Source organism: Rhinoraja longicauda, chromosome 5 (assembly GCF_053455715.1).
Source record: "Rhinoraja longicauda isolate Sanriku21f chromosome 5, sRhiLon1.1, whole genome shotgun sequence".
Taxonomy (NCBI): Eukaryota; Metazoa; Chordata; class Chondrichthyes; order Rajiformes; family Arhynchobatidae; genus Rhinoraja; species Rhinoraja longicauda.
The window spans coordinates 30,589,925-30,607,977 of NC_135957.1; the positions used below are offsets into that span (position 1 = coordinate 30,589,925).

At 41.5% G+C, this 18,053-nt stretch overlaps 1 protein-coding gene across 1 annotated transcript in view; it reads left to right on the forward strand.

The window, feature by feature from the left end:
• LOC144593907 (uncharacterized) overlaps positions 1–2,237 on the forward strand; it is a 62,549-nt gene extending 60,312 nt beyond the window's left edge. Inside the window, exon 3 of the mRNA XM_078400039.1 lies at positions 2,130–2,237. Within this exon, the coding sequence (XP_078256165.1) occupies positions 2,130–2,237 (108 nt within the window). The remainder of the gene's footprint in view (positions 1–2,129) is intronic.
• Positions 2,238–18,053: the final 15,816 nt, after the last annotated feature.

An 18,053-nucleotide genomic window follows, 5' to 3' on the forward strand; every position in this document is an offset into this window, starting at 1 on the left:
GCGGGTCAGGCAGCATCTCTGGAGGAAAAGGATGGGTCACGTTTCAGGTCGGAACCTTTCTTTGAAGGAATGGAGAAAGGATGAAGTTGGGAGGTTTTCGAGACTTAGTTATGTCTATTCACTTCTTCTGCTCTGGGCTTTGGTCATCTACCATGTTATATCTGGAGATGGAAGATAATGGAATGTGGTTGCATAAAGATCATAGGTGCTACCACCATTGTTCACAATTTACCTTGTCAATTTAGACTCAATTACACATCTTCAAAATGTGCTTCTGATCCCAAAATGAAGGCAAAACTGAGGAATAATAAAGCAAATCATTAGAACACGTAGATAAGATCGCAGAATCAAAATAAATGATATATTAATTAGACCATACATATGTGGGAGGTATAACTGGTTTATAGGGGAAACGGGAAGTCACAAATACAGTAAAATAACAAATAAGTCATTGACTAGTATCCAAGAACTGCTTATGAGTTCAAATCCCACCATCACATTTGGGGAAAACCTCAGCAGAATTCAATATTGGAAAGGTTTTGGAATACTTTGGAATAATGAAACATGCGTAATTTAATAGTCAGGGCTTATTATGTGTAAGTGTATGTGTAAGGCAAGTCGCATTGAGTTTATTCTCATATGTTTACATTTACATTTAAGTTAGTAAATAAAAATATACTTTCATTTTGGTGACCATGAAATACTAGATTGTCACAAAATGCATATCTGGTTCACTAATGGTCTTTTTGAGAAGCAAAGCTGCCATCTCCACGTGGTCTGGCCTCCATTCCTGATTCTAGACCCACAGCAATGTCGCTGACTCACTACTCTTTTAAACTCGGAAACCTCCCAGTTTGAAGGGCAATTAAGACTAGCAAATAAACACTAGCCTTGCCAATGGCATACACATTCCATGAATAAATACATTAAAAAGTACATATAATATCAGAGCTAAAATAGAGCAGAGGAAGAAAGAACACGTGCAATGTAAATTCACAGATCTTTAAAAGCAGATGTGCAGGTGAAAAGGCAATAATTGAGAGCAAACTAAGTTTATTTCTCAAGGATAGAATGGAAAAGTCTGGAAGTTATGCTAATTTGCATTAAACATTGGTTTATAAAACTGTTGTGAACAATTCTGTACGCGATAATATTAAAAGATTAAACAGCCTACCTGAAACAAGGTGGTGCTATAAAAATGCATTATTTAGGTAAGGATAAACATACTGGTCTCCTTTCTCTTGAAAAGAGAAGGTTGTGGAGATGATCCATCTTTTTTAACTAAGCTTTTGATCATTGGTTCTAAAGTCAATCTCTTTAACTCATGGATAGTGTCTGATTAGTTTGCATGAGGAATCAAGGGATGGTTGATTATATTGAATGTGCCATTTGAACATGATTGGTCTGTGGCAGTGCTTGTATTGTATTGTACTATAATTCATTTATTAGCCAAGTATGTAAAAACATACAAAGAATTTGATTTGCCATACAGTCATAACAAAAAAGCAACAAGACACACAACGACATAAAAATTAACATAAGCGCACTGTGATGGAAGGCAATAACATATTATCTTCTTCCCTCCTTTTCACCTGCGCTCGGAGCAGTCGAACCATCCGCAGTCGGGGCGATCGAAGCTCCTGTAGCCGGCGATCGAAGCTCCCGCGTGGGGGCGATTGGGGCGGTCAAAGCTCCTGCCGTTGGAGCTCACGAAATCGATCCCGAACCACGGGACATAAAACACCACGATGTTAAGTCCGTAGGCTCCCGCGGTTGGAGCTCCCGAAGCCGATCCCCAGCAAAGGGACCGCCAGCTCCACGATGTTAGGGCGCAGTGCGGACGCAGATACGATACGGAAAAAGTCGCATCTCCGTCGAGGAAAGAGATTATAAAAAGTTTCCTGCACCTCCCACATAATACAAAACTAAAGATACACTAAAACATACATTTAACAACAGACTAAAAACAACAAAAGAAGATAAGGATGAGACCGACTGTTGGCGAGGCTGCCATCGTATGGCGCCACAGTATTTGTTTTAATTCCAGATTTTCTTTCTATTTTATCTGACATGTTCCTTTTTTTTGTTATCTGGTCAAAACCTTTAATTGATCAACCTTTGTTTTACAGGATGGCGCTGGGCAGATATTTGGCATGTCACCAAATACTCAGCAAACCTCTACAGATGCACTGTATCCTGATGGGTTGTATCAAAGCCTGCTTTGGCAATTCCAATGAACAAGATGGCAAGAGGCCATAGAGAATGGTGGTCAGCTTGGTCCATCAAGGCCACAGCCCACCATACCATCGAAAGCATCTATCGTCAAAGCAGCCACAGCCAGACATAAAAATAGCTTTTTTCCACGAGTGGTAATTCTACTCAATAACCAAAGTCTGTAGCTTCTTTTTTGTTCTAGTTTATTTTCACCCACATGTTTAGACCGTAATGTTATATCCTTATTGTTTTGATGTGTTTATGCTTTATTCTTAATTGTTAACTGTATGTTTATGTAGTCATTTGTGAGCGGAACACCAAGGCACGTTCCTTGTATATGTACATACTTGGCCAATAAACTTACTTATTCATTCATTCATTCATTCATTCATTCATTCATTCATTCATTCATTCATGCATGAGGCTGTCCATTACATGGATAGCACAGGTTTGGAGGGATATTTACCAAGCGTAGGCAGATAGGACTAGTGTAGCTGGGACATGTTGGCCAGTATGGGCAAGTTGGGTCGAAGAGCCGGTTTCCACATTGTATCACTCTCTATGACTCTATGAGGCATTGCTGCAAGAAGATGACATCTAGCATCAAGAATGCTCATCATCCGAGCCACGCCCTTAACCCACTCATACCATTCAGCAAGAGTTAGAATAGCTTGTGTCCTACATGCATCGTTCATCTGCAATCATCAGGCTCTTGAACCGACATGCCCAACCATTTTGTACAAACACGGGCTTATTGCTAATTGTGTTTTCCCACTAAAGTCTTGATTTGCACAGTTTTTCTTTCACCTAATCAATAGCTCATGATCCTCAGACATGGCAGTCCTGGCGAGATCATACACCAAATGGTTTACTCTTTATTCTGTATCTGTACACTGTGGACGGCTTGATTGTAATCATGTATAGTCTTTTCGCTGACTGGATAGCACGCAACAAAAAAGCTTTTCACTGTACCTCTGTACACGTAGCAATAACGAACTAAACTAACCTAAGCTATCTTGTACAGTTTATGTGTAAGAAGCAACTGCAGATGCTGGTTTAAGCCAAAGATAGACACAATTTATGCATAACATGTTTTGTGTGTCTTTCGAGTTTATGTCCCTACGATGCTGCGGCAATTAAGATTTTCTTTGTGCCTGTACCTCACTGTACCTATACGTACAATAAACTCAACGTGACTTGACTTGCCTTGATTTTTGATTATGATTGTCACTTTGACATGATAATCCCTGACTATTAAATTAAGCATGTCTCATTATTCCAAATTATTCCGAAACCTTTCCAATTTTGAATTCTGCTGGGGTTTTCCCAAACATCTGCCTTAACTGAAGATTTGCAGAAACCTCAGTAAAATGTCTTCAATAACATTTACGCAGTTCCCTCGAAGATTCTACAATCTTAATTAAACAATAAACCCTTCCAACAAAGAAATTCAATGTCTTACTTTTGAAATATTTTATATAAAATTGGACAATACTTCTTACGAGCACAAAGCTAAGGTAATTAGAAACTTGTCTGTCAATGGTTGCAGAGATTATTTAAGATTTAATTTTCAATTTGGTGCTTCTGTTCTCCATTTGGGTGTGAATTACACAGACTGTTCAAGTTGCAACCAGTTTTACCTCATATCTAAGTGTCAAACTTCTGAAAATCAAGTTACCTCACTCTTCACTGGAAATCATGCTCGAGGTTACACTGAATCTTGATGTCTCAATTAATGGCACATCAAATGCATTCCGTCATGCTGACATAAGAAGTAGAAACATAGAAACATAGAAAAATAGGTGCAGGAATAGGCTATTTGGCCTTTCGAGCCAGCACCACCATTCAATATGATCTTGGCTGATCATACAATAACCCATTCCTGCTTTTTCCCCATATCCCTTGATTCCTTTAGACCAAAGAGCTAAATTGCCCCTCCCCCTTCCCAGTTCTCCCACCAATCTTCCTGTCTCTGACTACATCCTATCTTTGTTCCGCCCCCTCCCCTGACATCAGTCTGAAGAAGGGTCTCAACCCGAAACATCACCCATTCCTTCTCTCCAGAGATGCTGCCTGACCGGCTGAGTTACTCCAGCATTTTGTGTCTACCGAGCTAAATCTAACTCTCTTTTGAAAACATCCAGTGAATTGACCTCCACTGCCTTCTGTGGTAGAGAATTCCACAGATTCACAACTCTCTGGGTGAATACGTTTTTCTCATCTCAGTCCTAAATGGCCTACCCTTTATTCTTAAACTGTGACCCCTGGTTCTGGACGCCCCCAACATCGGGAACATTTTTCCTGCATCTAGCCTGTCCAACCCTTTAAGAATTTTATATGTTTCGGTAAGATCCCCGCTGATCCTTCTAAATTCCAGCCAACAAGCCCAGTCAACCCATTATTTCATCATATGTCAGTCTCGCCATCCCGAGAATTAATCTGGTGAACCTACACTGCACTCCCTCAATAGCATTAATGTCCTTCCTCAAATTAGGAGACCAAAATTGCACACAATACTCCCGGTGCAGTCTCACCGGGGCCCTGTACAACTGCAGTGGGACCTCCTTGCTCCCAAACTCAAATCCTCTTGCAATGAAGGCCAACACACCATTAGCTTTTTTCACTGCCTGCTGTACTTTCAGTGACTGATGCTCAAGCAAACCCAGGTCTCGTTGTTGCACCTCCCCTTTTCCTAATCTGACATCATTCAGGTAATAATCTGCCTTCCTGTTCTTGCACCAAAGTGGATAACCTCACATTTATACACATTATACTGCATCTGCCATGCATCTGCCCACTCACCCAACCTATCCAAGTCACCCTGCAGCCTCATAGCATCCTCATCGCAGCTCACACTGCCACCCAGCTTTGTGTCATCTGCAAAATGGAAGCAGGGGAGGCCATTCAGCCCTCACACCAGCATCACTATTCAATAAAATCCCGGCTGATCTTTTTCCTCAATGCCAGTCTCCTACACTGATCCTCAATTCCTTTAATACCAAAATATCTATTTACCTCTTGTCACAAATATACTCAGTGATTTTGCCTCCACAGCCTCAGGATTTTTTTAAAAAGCCAACCTAGGATGTCTTGAATGAAGAAATTCCCTATTTTGAGACTGTGACCTTGTGTCGTGACCTTGATGCATCGGCCTCCGGGTGAATCATCAGCTCTGCACTTCCTTGAAGATGCTGGAAATCTCACATGGAAGCCGAAAATGCTGGAATCACTCATCAGGTCAGCCAGCATCTGTGGAAAGAGAAACAGAATTAACATTTCAGGTTAAAAACCACTTGGTAGTTTGGATTCAGAACTGACTTACCCATAAAGACAGGGGTTAGTGGTGGAAGGGTGTTATTCTAGCTGGAGGTCTATGATCAGTGGTGTTCCACAGGGATCCATACTGGAACCATCCCTTCTTTGTGGTGTAATAAAATTATTTGGATGAACATATATGTGGGCTGGTTAGTAAGTTTGCAGAAATTGGTGGAGTTGTAAACAATGAAGAAGGTTGACAAAGGATACAGCAGTATATAGATCAGTTACAGATATGTGCAGAGAATGGCAGATAAAGTTTCATTCAGTCAAGTATGAGGTGTTGCACTTTGGGAGGTCAAATATAAAGAGTAAGTATACTGTTAATGGCAGGATTCCTAACAGCATTGAGTACTGAGGGATCTTGTGGTCCAAGTCCATAGCTCCCTGAAAGTAGCAACACAAATAGATAGAGGGCGAAAGAAGGCATATGGTAAGTTCGCCTTCATCAGTTGGGGCACTGAGTATAGCAGTCAGGAAACCATGTTGCAGCTTCAGATAAAATCGGTTAGTCTCCATTTGGAGCATTGCATGCAATTCCGGTCACCCCATTACAGGAAGGATGTGAAGGCTTTGGAGAGGGTACATAAATGGTTTACTAGAATGCTGCCTGGATTAGATGGAATTAGCTGTCTGGACAGACTGGACACACCTGAGTTATTTTCTCGGGAGCGTCGGAGGCTGTGGGGCAACCTGATTGAAGTTACTAAAATTATGAGAGACATAGACAGGGTCAAGGTCTAAGTCTTTTTCCAAGGGTGGAAATATCTAATGCTAGGTGGCATAGCTATAAGGTGAGAGGGGCAAGGTTTAAAGGCCGGTTTTTGTCTTCACAGTGAGTGGTAGATGCCCGGTAGCAGGAGTGGAAGTGGAAACAGATATAATTGTGACATTCAGAGGCCTTTGGATAGGCACCTAGATATGCAGGTAATGAAGTGATATGGATCACATGCAGGCTAAATAGACTAGTTTATTTGGCATCATATTTGGCACAATCATTGTGAGTCAATGCGAGTTTGCTTTTTGCTGAAGACTCCATCATCTGCAGCATCTTGTGTCTCCTACTACCTCTTGCTCAATTTCCCAGTCACGTTGTTTTCTAAAGAGAATATCCCTGATGCAACCTGATCTAGGAATCCAGAAGTACTGAAATCTGCATGAAGTCCTTCAGCGCTTGCCACAACTTCCCTGGAGACCTGAAGCCATCGCTTATAACATTATAAGCATTCAGGTTATAATGTTCGATCGAACTCAGGTTCGATCCTGACTACGGGTGCTGCACTGTAAGGAGTTTGTACGTTCTCCCCGTGACCTGCGTGGGTTTTCTCCGAGATCTTCGGTTTCCTCCCACACTCCAAAGACGTACAGGTTTGTAGGTTAATTGGCTGGGTAAATGTAAAAATTGTCCCTAGTGGGTGTAGGATAGTGTTAAGGTACGGGGATCGCTGGGCGGCGCGGACTTGGTGGGCCGAAAAGGCCTGTTTCCGCACTGTATATATATGATATGATATGATATGATTATATGCTTAGAAAATCTCAGGAAGAACATGACCAAATCAGCCAGCATTTAAACTGCAGCTTGGTAAAGATCACGATTAATAGTTCTGTAAGAAAATAACTGCAGATGCTGGTACAAATCGAAGGTATTTATTTCACAAAATGCTGGAGTAACTCAGCAGGTCAGGCAGCATCTCAGGAGAGAAGGAATGGGTGACGTTTCGGGTCGAGACCCTTCTTCAGTCTAATAGTTCTGGTTAGCACCAATGCAATTGGGAGAGGTGAGTGCTTCCTGCTGATGAATATGTTCAATCAAGCATGTTAGGTAGAACGTTGAGCTGAAAAGAACCAGGACTGGAATTATTTGCACCATACTCTGATTCACATCATGGTCTGCCTGCTTTTGCATTTCATGTTCGTAAGTGATAGAAGCAGAATTAGGCAATTTGGCCCATCGTCTACTCCGTCATTCAATCAGGGCTGATCTATCTCTCCGTCCTAACTCCATTCTCCTGCCTTCTCCCCATAACCCCTGACACCCCTACTAGTTTCCAGTGGGTGTTCAGTCCACACCATCAACAGCATTGTCAGTCCGGCACCTGGCTTGATTCATCACCATGTGTATTCCATAGTCACCATACTGATGCTCCATGGCACAAACAGCATTATAAAGCAATGGATCTTCTGATCCATATTTCGTGCCATTTAGAGTCGTAAAGTCACAGAATCATACAGCATGGAAAAGGCCCTTTGGCCCAACTCTTCCATGCTGACCAAGATGCCCCCTTCTGAGCTAGTCCCATTTGCCCACATTTGGCCCATGTCCACCTGAACCTTTCCTACCATAACCTTTCCTAACCCATTTGCTTTAGGTTGAAATATCCCAAAGGTTTCTCAGGTTTATTGATTGCTCAGACTTGCAATGTAATTCAAATTGTGGTATTCTAAAATACTTGAAATGTTTAAATACAGATGAAACTCTGAAACGAGTGATGGGTATTTTGGAGCTCTTCTCAACACCTTGGTATTTGATGGGCGAGTCATGGTGTTGAAAGCTGAGAACAAGGCTGCTGTTAAACTCTTCAAACTACAATTTTAGATTTATTAGTAACATAATTACTTGCCCAGTGGGAGAAAAATCCTTTCATCTTGCATGATGCAATCAACCTTTAGGGACAGTGAAATGTTTAATGCTTCTTGCTGTTTTATCAATTCAGTGTTCAACTTCAGTTTGCTGCTCTCAGCTTCATTTCAGTTCCTGTAATTAAGAATCAGTCACCGTGGAGTAAGCAAGAATATCACCTTACCTATGTTTAAACATCGCATTAGAGCATCAATGGAAAACTACATCGTCCGGGTTTCAGGTTTAATTGCCCTCTGTAAACTGCCCCTGTAAAGAGTGAATGCAAAAGTGCGATAGCGTGGAATTAGCATGGATGGGTCATCGATGCTCGACATGGACTCGGTGGGCAGATGGACATGTTTTCCGCCTGTATCTTTCAATCCATCAATCAGCAGAATATGTTGACGTTGATGCTCGTTTTATCTGGTGTTCTCCAAATATTGATACTATGTGCCCATTTAGTTTAGTTTAGTTTAGATTAGTTTAGAGATACAGCGTGGAAACAACCCCTTGGGCCCACCATCCACGCCGACCAGCAATTCCCACATACCGGCACTATCCTGCACACGAGGGACAATTTACAATGTTACCAAAGCCAATTAACCTTCAAACCTGCACGTCTTTGGAGTGTGGGAGGAAACTGGAGCACCTGGATAAAACCCAGGCGGTCACCGGGAGAACATCCAAACTCCGTACAGTTAGGATCGAACCCGGGTCCCTGGCGCTGAAAGGCAGCATCTCTACCAGTATGTGTATATGTGCGTGTGCATGTGTGGGTGGGTGGGTGTGCATGCATGTGTCTCAGTGAGTGAAACTGTATCAATAGATGGCTCTGTCAATGTATGGAGCACAACAAACTGAGAGGAATGGACAGCACCATAAATCGTAAGACAGTACCATTTGTCTCAGGTGAAATTCCAAACATTTATCTCGTATAACTGAACTGTAGGTTTGGCAACACATGAATCTTCTGTAAAATCTGGTGGTGCTGTGATTAAACCGAAACCATCTTTATTTCTCCATTGTTGTGAAACAAGATAGATGTTGAAAACACGATCAAGAAGGTGTGAGGTAAATATGACATAACTCAAATCCAAAGAAAACTTTAACAGAGTGCAAAACAAAATGCAAATGAATGATCCAAATGCAAAGCACAATCATAAAGATTGAAATAAAAGAAATGATGATGGGTTGAACATAGAAGCAAAGCAGAAAGAGGAATGGATTACAGAAGGACATGTATACTTTAAATGTACTCCGTACAATAACTCTATTATTACCATTTGAGACCACTCTCTTTCAGATGAGCAAATCTGGAATATCTCAGTTCAGTTTAGTTTATTGTTACATGTAACAAGGTGCAGTGAAAAGCTTTTGTTGCGTGGTATCCAGTCAGCTGAAAGACAATACATGATTACAATCCAGCCATTTAAAGTGTATAGATACATGATAAGGAAATAACGTTTAGTGCAAGGTCCAATCAGGGAAAGTCCGAGGGTCACCAAAGAGGTAGAAAGTAGTTCACATTGCTTTCTACAGCATCTAATGTTTGGGACAAAGATCCATTATTTATTTATTTGCCTCTGTACTCCACAATTTGAGTTTTGTAATAGAAAAAATCACATGTGGTTAAAGTGCACATTGCCAGATTTTAATAAAGGCCATTTTTAAACATTTTGGTTTCACCATGTAGAAATTACAGCAGTGTTTATACATAGTCCCCCCATTTCAGGGCACCATAATGTTTGGGACACAGCAATGTCATGTAAATGAAAGGAGTCATGTTTGGTATTTTGTTGCCTATCCTTTGCATGCAATGACTGCTTGAAGTCTGCAATTCATAGACATCACTAGTTGCTGGGTGTCTTCTCTGGTGATGCTCTACCAGGCCTGTATTGCAGCCATCTTTAGCTTATGCTTGTTTTGGGGGCTATTCCCCTTCAGTTTTCTCTTCAGCATATAAAAGGCATGCTCAGATCGGGTTCAGATTGGGTGATTGATTTGGCCACTCAAGAATTGACAATTTTTTAGCTTTGAAAAACTTCTTTGTTGCTTCAGCAGTATGTTTGGGATCATTGTCTTACCGTAGAATGAATCGCCGGCCAATGTGTTTTGAGGCATTTGTTTGAACTTGAGCAGATAGGATGTATCTATAAACTTCAGAATTCATTATGCTACTACCATCAGTAGTATCAGTAGTATCATCAATGACGATAAGTGAGCCAGTACCTTCAGCAGCCATGCATGCCCAGGTCATTAACACCCCCACCACCGTGTTTCACAGATGAGGTGGTATGCTTTGGATCTTGGGCAGTTCCTTCCCTCCTCCACACTTTGCTCTTGCCATCACTCTGATATGTTAATCTTCATCTCACCTGTCCACAAGACCTTTTTTTCCAGAACTGTGATTGCTCTTATAAGTACTTCTTGACAAACTGTAACCTGGCCATCCTATTTTTGTGGCTAACCAATGGTTTGCATCTTGCAGTGTAGCCTCTGTATTTCTGTTCATGAAGTCTTCTGCAGACAGTGGTCATTGACAAATCCACATCTGACTCCTGAAGAGTGTTTCTGATCTGTCGGACAGGTGCTTGGGGATTTTTCTTTATTATAGAGAGAATTCTTCTGTCATCAGCTGTGGTCTTCCTTGGCCTGTCAGGCCCTTTGCGATTAGTAAGCTCACCAGTGCTCTCTTTCTTCTTAATGATGTTCCAAACAGTTGATTTTGGTAAGCCTAATGTTTGACTGAAGTCTCTAACAATTTTATTGTTGTTTCTCAGTCTCACCATGGCTTCTTTGACTTTCATTGGCATAACTTTGGTCCTCATGTTGATAAACAGTGATAATAGTTTCCAAAGGTGATGGAAAGACTGGAGGAAAGACTAGGTGCTGAGAGCTCTCTTACACCTGCATTAAGGAGGAAATTAAACACACCTGAGCAATTACAAATGCCTATGAAGCCATGTGTTCCAAACATTATGGTGCCCCCCTGAAATGGGGGGACTATCTATAAACACACCTGTAATTTCTACGTGGTGAAACCAAAATGTATAAAAATGGCCTTTCATAAAATCTTCATGAAGGCCGAAAGGCCTGTTTCCATGCTGTATCTCTAAACTAAACTAAACTAAATTACTTGGCATTGGGAATGAAGCTGACATGGTAACTTCGCTACCCAAAGGTAGCCCTCCTGTAAACCCTCTCAATATTTTGTGAAAATTCAAAATGATTAAGGTATTAAAGGATACTGATAGAGAGAGCACTGCTGGTCAGAATGCACTGCCATAGCAGATGGACAAGGAGGACACCGTACATGTTTCCAGCCCATGCAGAAACACTGATGGACCCAAACAGTGTGACAAGCACATTCTATAACATGGATCCCAGAACTGAACACAATATTCTAAATGCGGTCTCACCAACGTCTTATACAATGAAAACAAATACTTGTTTCCATGAAAACAAGTTTGAAACCGGTGTCTTTGGATGAGAATTGCTATTGTAATGGTTGTGCATCTCTGGCTGGTAATGACGTTGCACCAATTGTGCTGCACCTGCAGCAGAAAGTTAATTGCGTTCAACTTCTGGCCAAAAAAAAAAAGCAACATAGAATTATTCGCCCATTTTAGGCTTCAAATTATTAAAACCTTAAGTAAGTAAGAAATAAAACAAATGCTTCCGGGATGATTTACTCGCCAGAAGATTTAGCATGGCAAGAATAACAAGACTATGCATTAAGAAAATAGCTTCAAGACATCACATTACCGACTTGTTAAATATTTTACGCAGCTGTATTGTTTTATAGTGTGTTAGAACACCAGGGCTCCCAGGTATACTGCTGCCAGATAGATTTAGTTGCAATGAATTCCACCTGGACTGCCTGGCAGTCAACGTTAAACCCTCATTCTTGGAGTATGAACAGATGTGTTCATTCTAAATCGCGAGGCTGTGGGTAGGAACCATCTGGGCCAATCGCTGAGTGCTTGAGAAATTGTCCTTTGGCAGCCAGCAAGAATAGGGAGACAAATGGAAGATTTTCCTAGCCCGGGCCCCCATGCCCTCCCATTATTCTTACTTAGAATGAAAGCCTGGACTCAGTAGCCTGCAGTCCGTAAATTAGGGCATAATCCCCCTTTCTTGGTCCTTATCCTGCAATTTGTTATGCTTCAAAACATCCCTGTAATCCCGTAATGTCACTTGCGTCATTCTCAGTTCAATGTGTAGAGCAGTTGTGTTTATTTCGTATTGAATTCCTGATGCCTTTAAAGCTTGGCATTCACCGTAAGCAAAGTTGGTTGTGACTATTAAGTGTTTCTTCAGGCTGATTGCACCAACGGACAAGATAATACAAAGCAAAAGAATCATTGTTGGCATTCTGCAGCTTTATTCTCTTATCCGGTCTTTTCCGATTTGGAAACCAAAAAAAAAAAACCATTGATAGTTTGTGGAACGGAGGGTCAGGCTTTAACTTTAGACAGTGGGGAAAGGGGCCCTTCGGCCCACCGAGTCCGTGTCGACCATCAATCACCCCATACACTAGCACTATCCAACATGCTTCGGACAATTTACAATTTATTAACAAAGCCAATAAATCTACAAACTTGTACGTCTTTGGAGTGTGAGAGGAAACCGGTGCACCTGGAGAAAACCCATGCAGTCATAGAGAGAGGGTACAAACTCATGCTGATAGAAAATAAACCTACACCAAAGATCATTGTTACAACAGTGATGGCAAATTTTGACACGCAAAAAAATAAAATGTGAAAAGTACCCCATAATGTAAAGATAACACTCTGAATTTTCAATGCAGATATATTAAGTAGGAAAGTAATAAACAGGAGAAATGACACAAATTCTCTCATTTTGTGAATGCCTATATTTTTTGGACAGATATGCTCCACTTTAGGTTCTGCTGAGATTATTCCCATCATGATACCAATTGATGCACCTTAGTTTCTTTCTATCTCAATGCCTCAGTATATGGTTCCACAATCAGTGAGCTACTGTCATGGAATTAGCTGGGGTGTGGGGCTGTCAGGCATTGCCTGTTTAATAGTCAGTTGGGTAATAATAGGCTTGTCGTGGGTCTGGACGCAGTAGGAATCAGGCAAGATGCCAGGTAGGTATTAACAGTAATTTAATCCAGCAACAGAACATCCACAATCTCTTCAGTCTCAAGCACGAGTTATCTCTCTAGCCCCTTCAGGCAAACCCCGTAGCACTAGTCCCTTCCCCAGCCCTGTCCAACCCGTGCCGAGGGAGATGATCCAGGGAGTGGCCTAATCCCCGGGTACCGCCACAGTCTGATGATTGAGTATAGACTCCATCCTTAAAACCCTTGCAAAACACAAGAGATGTTCAGGGTCTCGCCCCAAAACATCACCCATTCCTTCTCTCCAGAGATGCTGCCTGTCCCGCTGAGTTACTCCAGCAATTTGTATCTACTTACGATTTAAACCAGCATCTGCAGTTCTTTCCTACACAAGAGACATTCATGGTAAAAGTGGCGTGTTTGGCCGAATGTCATGGTCGCATCAAGGGTCTTGCTGAAGTAGCTGAAGTAGAGTTGATGACCCTGGACGCAGAGTTCTTCTGACAAAGGCCATCTTTACAAATTCAAAGGAAAAAACTTAGCTGATTGTTGCAGTTGAAGATTTTCACACTGGTCAGATTATTTGAATGAATGAATGAATGAATGAATGAATGAATGAATGAATGAATGAATGAATGAAAGAATTAATATTTTATTGTCACCTGTGACAAGTCAGAGTGAAATTCTTTGCTTGCATACCCAAGGTATGCAAATAGTCAAACATAAAGGTCGCTGACAAAGTTACAAAGTATCCACGCCAGGTCGTTCTCAAGGAACATGAATTAGTATAACACTGACAAATGTTTAGAAAGAAATATCCATTTTATTGTCTGTTGGCTTTTGCGTTGACCTTTAAAGCATTTATCCATATTTGTCACTAAGGTCTTTCTTTGCAATATATCTTTGCAGGCAATTGAGTGGCTAATTCAGTGACCACACTGAGTTGGAGCAGCTATAGAGAAGAACGTGCTCTCATTCCTTTCACTTTGAATATTGGACGGATAAGAAATGAGGCAGAAACATTTAAGGACAGACTTCCAGTTCTCCAGAGATGCTGCCTGACCCGCTGAGTTATTCCAGCTTTTTGTGTCTGCCTTCGGTTTAAACCAGCATCTGCAATTCCTCCCTACACACCTCTAAGTCTTTGCTAACGTCATTTAGCACTGCTGCAATTAGCCATGTAACAACGGGAAAGAAAAGCAGATCAGAATAACCCATAAGTCACCAAAGTCATAATTAGAAGGCAAGTATTTCAACGGGATATTTAGTATTTTGCTTAATTAAGTGGGTATCACCCGTTAAATTCATAATTGGCTTCATCTTTTTAGGTCAGGATCAACCCAAGCACTTGTGTATTATTCTGTCACAATAATAATAATTAATTGGAGACCCTTGGACTATCTTTAATTGGACTTTACTGGAATTTATCTTGCACTATACTTTATTACCTTTATTTTGTATCTGTACAGTGTGGACAGCTCAATTGCAATAAGTTCATGAGTGATAGTAGCAGAATTAGGCCATTTGGCCCATCAAGTCTACTCCACCATGCAATCATGGCTGATCTATCTTTCCCTCTTTACGCCATCCTCCTGCCTCATGTATGGTCTTTCCGCAGACAGGACAACACGCATCAAAAGGGTGGCACAGTGGTGCAGCGGTAGAGTTGCTGCCTTACAGGACCAGAGACCCGAGTTCAATCCTGACTACAGATGCTATCTGTACAGAGTGTGCACTTTCTCCCCGTAACCGCGTGGGTTTTCCCCGGGATCTCCGGTTTCCTCCCACACTCCAAAGACGTACAGGTTTGTAGGTTAATTGACTTTGGCAAAAATTGTAAATTGTCCCTAGTGTGTAGGATAGTGCTCGTGTACGGGGATCACTGGTCAGCAAGATTCGGTGGGCAGAATGGCCTGTTTCCTCTTTGTATCTTTAAAAACAAAACAAAAAACCTAATAAAGCTTTTCACTGTACCTCGGTACACATGACAATAAACTGCACTAAACTAAAGGAAAAATGTTAAACATCCCAATCATGTTGGGTGATGTGACCTTCACCTGCCACACGGTCTGCCCTGATCCATCCTGGTGGAGCTGGTGAAGGTTGCTGTAGAAGAGGTTTGGTGAGTTAATGGTGGGCACGCCATGGTTAATGCAAGCCACAGCCGCAGTATATCAACTGCAAAGCGGTGGATGTTTAGGTTAGTGGATGGAATGTTGATCAAGTGAACTCTAACTTACTCTCATCATGCTGTCACAGTATGATGAATAGAAAGTAGGGAGAGACTACAGAAAAAACAAAAATGCTTTTAACACTGACAACAGCACAATAAATTGAGAGCTTCCACACCAAGCTGCACAGTGGACCCTTCCCTTTCATCCCAGCTATCTTCACTTACATGCCTTATATTTTGAAATGAAACATCCATGGGTAAGAATAAGTAGAAATGTTGAAATGCCTGCTCAGCACTATCACCCCGTGCTGCTTTGGACCATGAATCTGTTACATGATTTAGCTAAAGGTGTAACATTAGGCCGGCATTTTAGAGTATTGTTGGATTTGGTTCGGTGATTAGGAACATATTTGCTGAGTTTTGCTTCCTGGAAATTTTACACGGAATAATTTAACAGCTTTGAGAGATTTGTTGAAATAGAATACTTCAACATGCCAACTCTATCCAGCCAATGGAAAGCACCTCCCAGTGGCCAAAATTCAACTTCCATTTCATGTCAGCTAATTTTTAGAATCAAAATATTCTTTTTTTTCTCTCTAAGTTTGATTGTTTTATTTGGGCCTGGGACTAAATGTGGTCATTTATAACTTATTGCCCTTTACCATTTATTCCATTTCCTCTTCCTTGCATCCCCTCATAACCGTTCAATGTTCCCCATAATGCCTTGCTCTGACCATATACACTTTATTCTGACCCTCAACTACTCTCCCCACTTCTTCTTCCCATGAAAATTCATGTTCATAAGTTCATAAATTATAGGAGTAGAATTAGGCCATTCGGCCCATCAAGTCTACTCTGCCATTCAGTCATGGTAGATCTTTCTTTCCCTCTCAACCCATTCTCCTACCTTCTCCCATAACCCCTAACTCCCGTACTAATCAAGCATCTATCAATCTCCACCTTAAAAATGTCAATTGGCCTCCACAGCCTTCTGTGCCAATGAATTCCACAGATTCACCACCCTGTGACTAAAGAAATTCAAGGGTCTCAACCCGAAACATCACCCATTCCTTCTCTCCAGAGATGCCGCCTGTCCTGCTGTGTTTCTCCAGCATTTTGTGTCTATCTTAAAGAAATTCCTCCACATCTCTTTCCTAATGGTACAGCCTTTTGTTCTGAGGCTATGGCATCTGATCCTAGACTCTCTCACTAGTGGAAACATCCTCTCCACATCCACTCTATCCAGGCTTCTATGGTTCTATCGCCCAGATGGCGCCACACCTTGTATACTTAACATCCTCTCACTCTTTGTCCTGGTTAAATGAAGGTTAATTTATCTGAAACATCAATTCTTCCACAGTTGCTGGCAGATGCTCTAAGAATTTCCAGCATTTTTATTTGTGTTTCAGACGTCCAGCTTCGGCAGTTTTTTTGCAGTTAAGTTTTGCTAATTTGCTTTTAAGACTGTACAGCAAATACTTCCTTCATAAAAATAAACCAGCATCTGCAGTTCCTTCCTACACCCTCCAGTGATAGAGTCTGCGTTACTCCTGCACTTTGTGTGTTTACCATTATTATTTGTGGCCACCCTGGTCTGTGAGTGGGACTACATATTAACTACCCATAGGCAAGTCTAGTTTAGTTTAGTTTAATTTAGAGATATAGCTCGGAAAAAGGCTTTTCGGCCCACCGAGTCCACACTGACCAACGATCCCCACCCACTAACACTGGGGAGAACATACAAACTCCTTACTGATAGCACTTGTCGTCAGGATCGAACCTGGGTCTCTGGTGTTATAAGGCAGCAGCTCTACCGCTGCGCCACCATGCCACTGCATAAAAACTCTCAACAGCCACTAATATCACTCGTGCAACCAATGGACGATGTTTACTGGGCTCCCTTGACTTCAGATCAGCTCTCCAAATCCCTGCCACGTTACAATTGACAGAGGTTCAGTGGAGCATATTGGGCTTAATGCAAAGTAATCAAACAGGGCTGAGAATCTAATCTCATGCCATTCCCAGTGGGATAACAACATTTACATTTTAGCTGAAAATCTTGAAACCATATTTTGATAAGCCTAACTCTTAGCAATGTACTTTGAATAAAAAATGTGCTCTCCTTTGAAAACATCCCTGAGAAACAGAAGCTCAGAAAATCCTGAGGATGTTTTGCACCATTCATCAAGCACAGGTCTTCTTCTTCTTACGTTTGAGGCAGCAGAAGTTATGAAGCTGCTTCTGCTTCTGCTGTCTCTGTTTGTTGTCGTTCGCCTGACTGAGGTCAGTTGACAGGGTTCACCACGGGGAGGTCGACAACACGAGCCCCAAGCGCAGGTTAAATAAGGACATCTCCTGGAATGAAAGAAGTTCCATAATCCTCACAGCAACAATAGTCACTCAGGATTCTGCGTGTCTGAGACTGCATTGCCAGAACTAATTTAGAAAGAAAATAAATTATGTCTTACTCAAAAAACAGTTCTGATTTATGATTTTACTCTGAAGCAGAAATGTCTTAGATAAGAAATTGACGAACATAAAAAGTGCAGAGGAAAGCCTGAAATTGTTTCTGATGGATGAATTACTTCTGTGGTTTAACATTTGTATCAATATGTTTGTGTCTGTGTATGTGCTGTAAA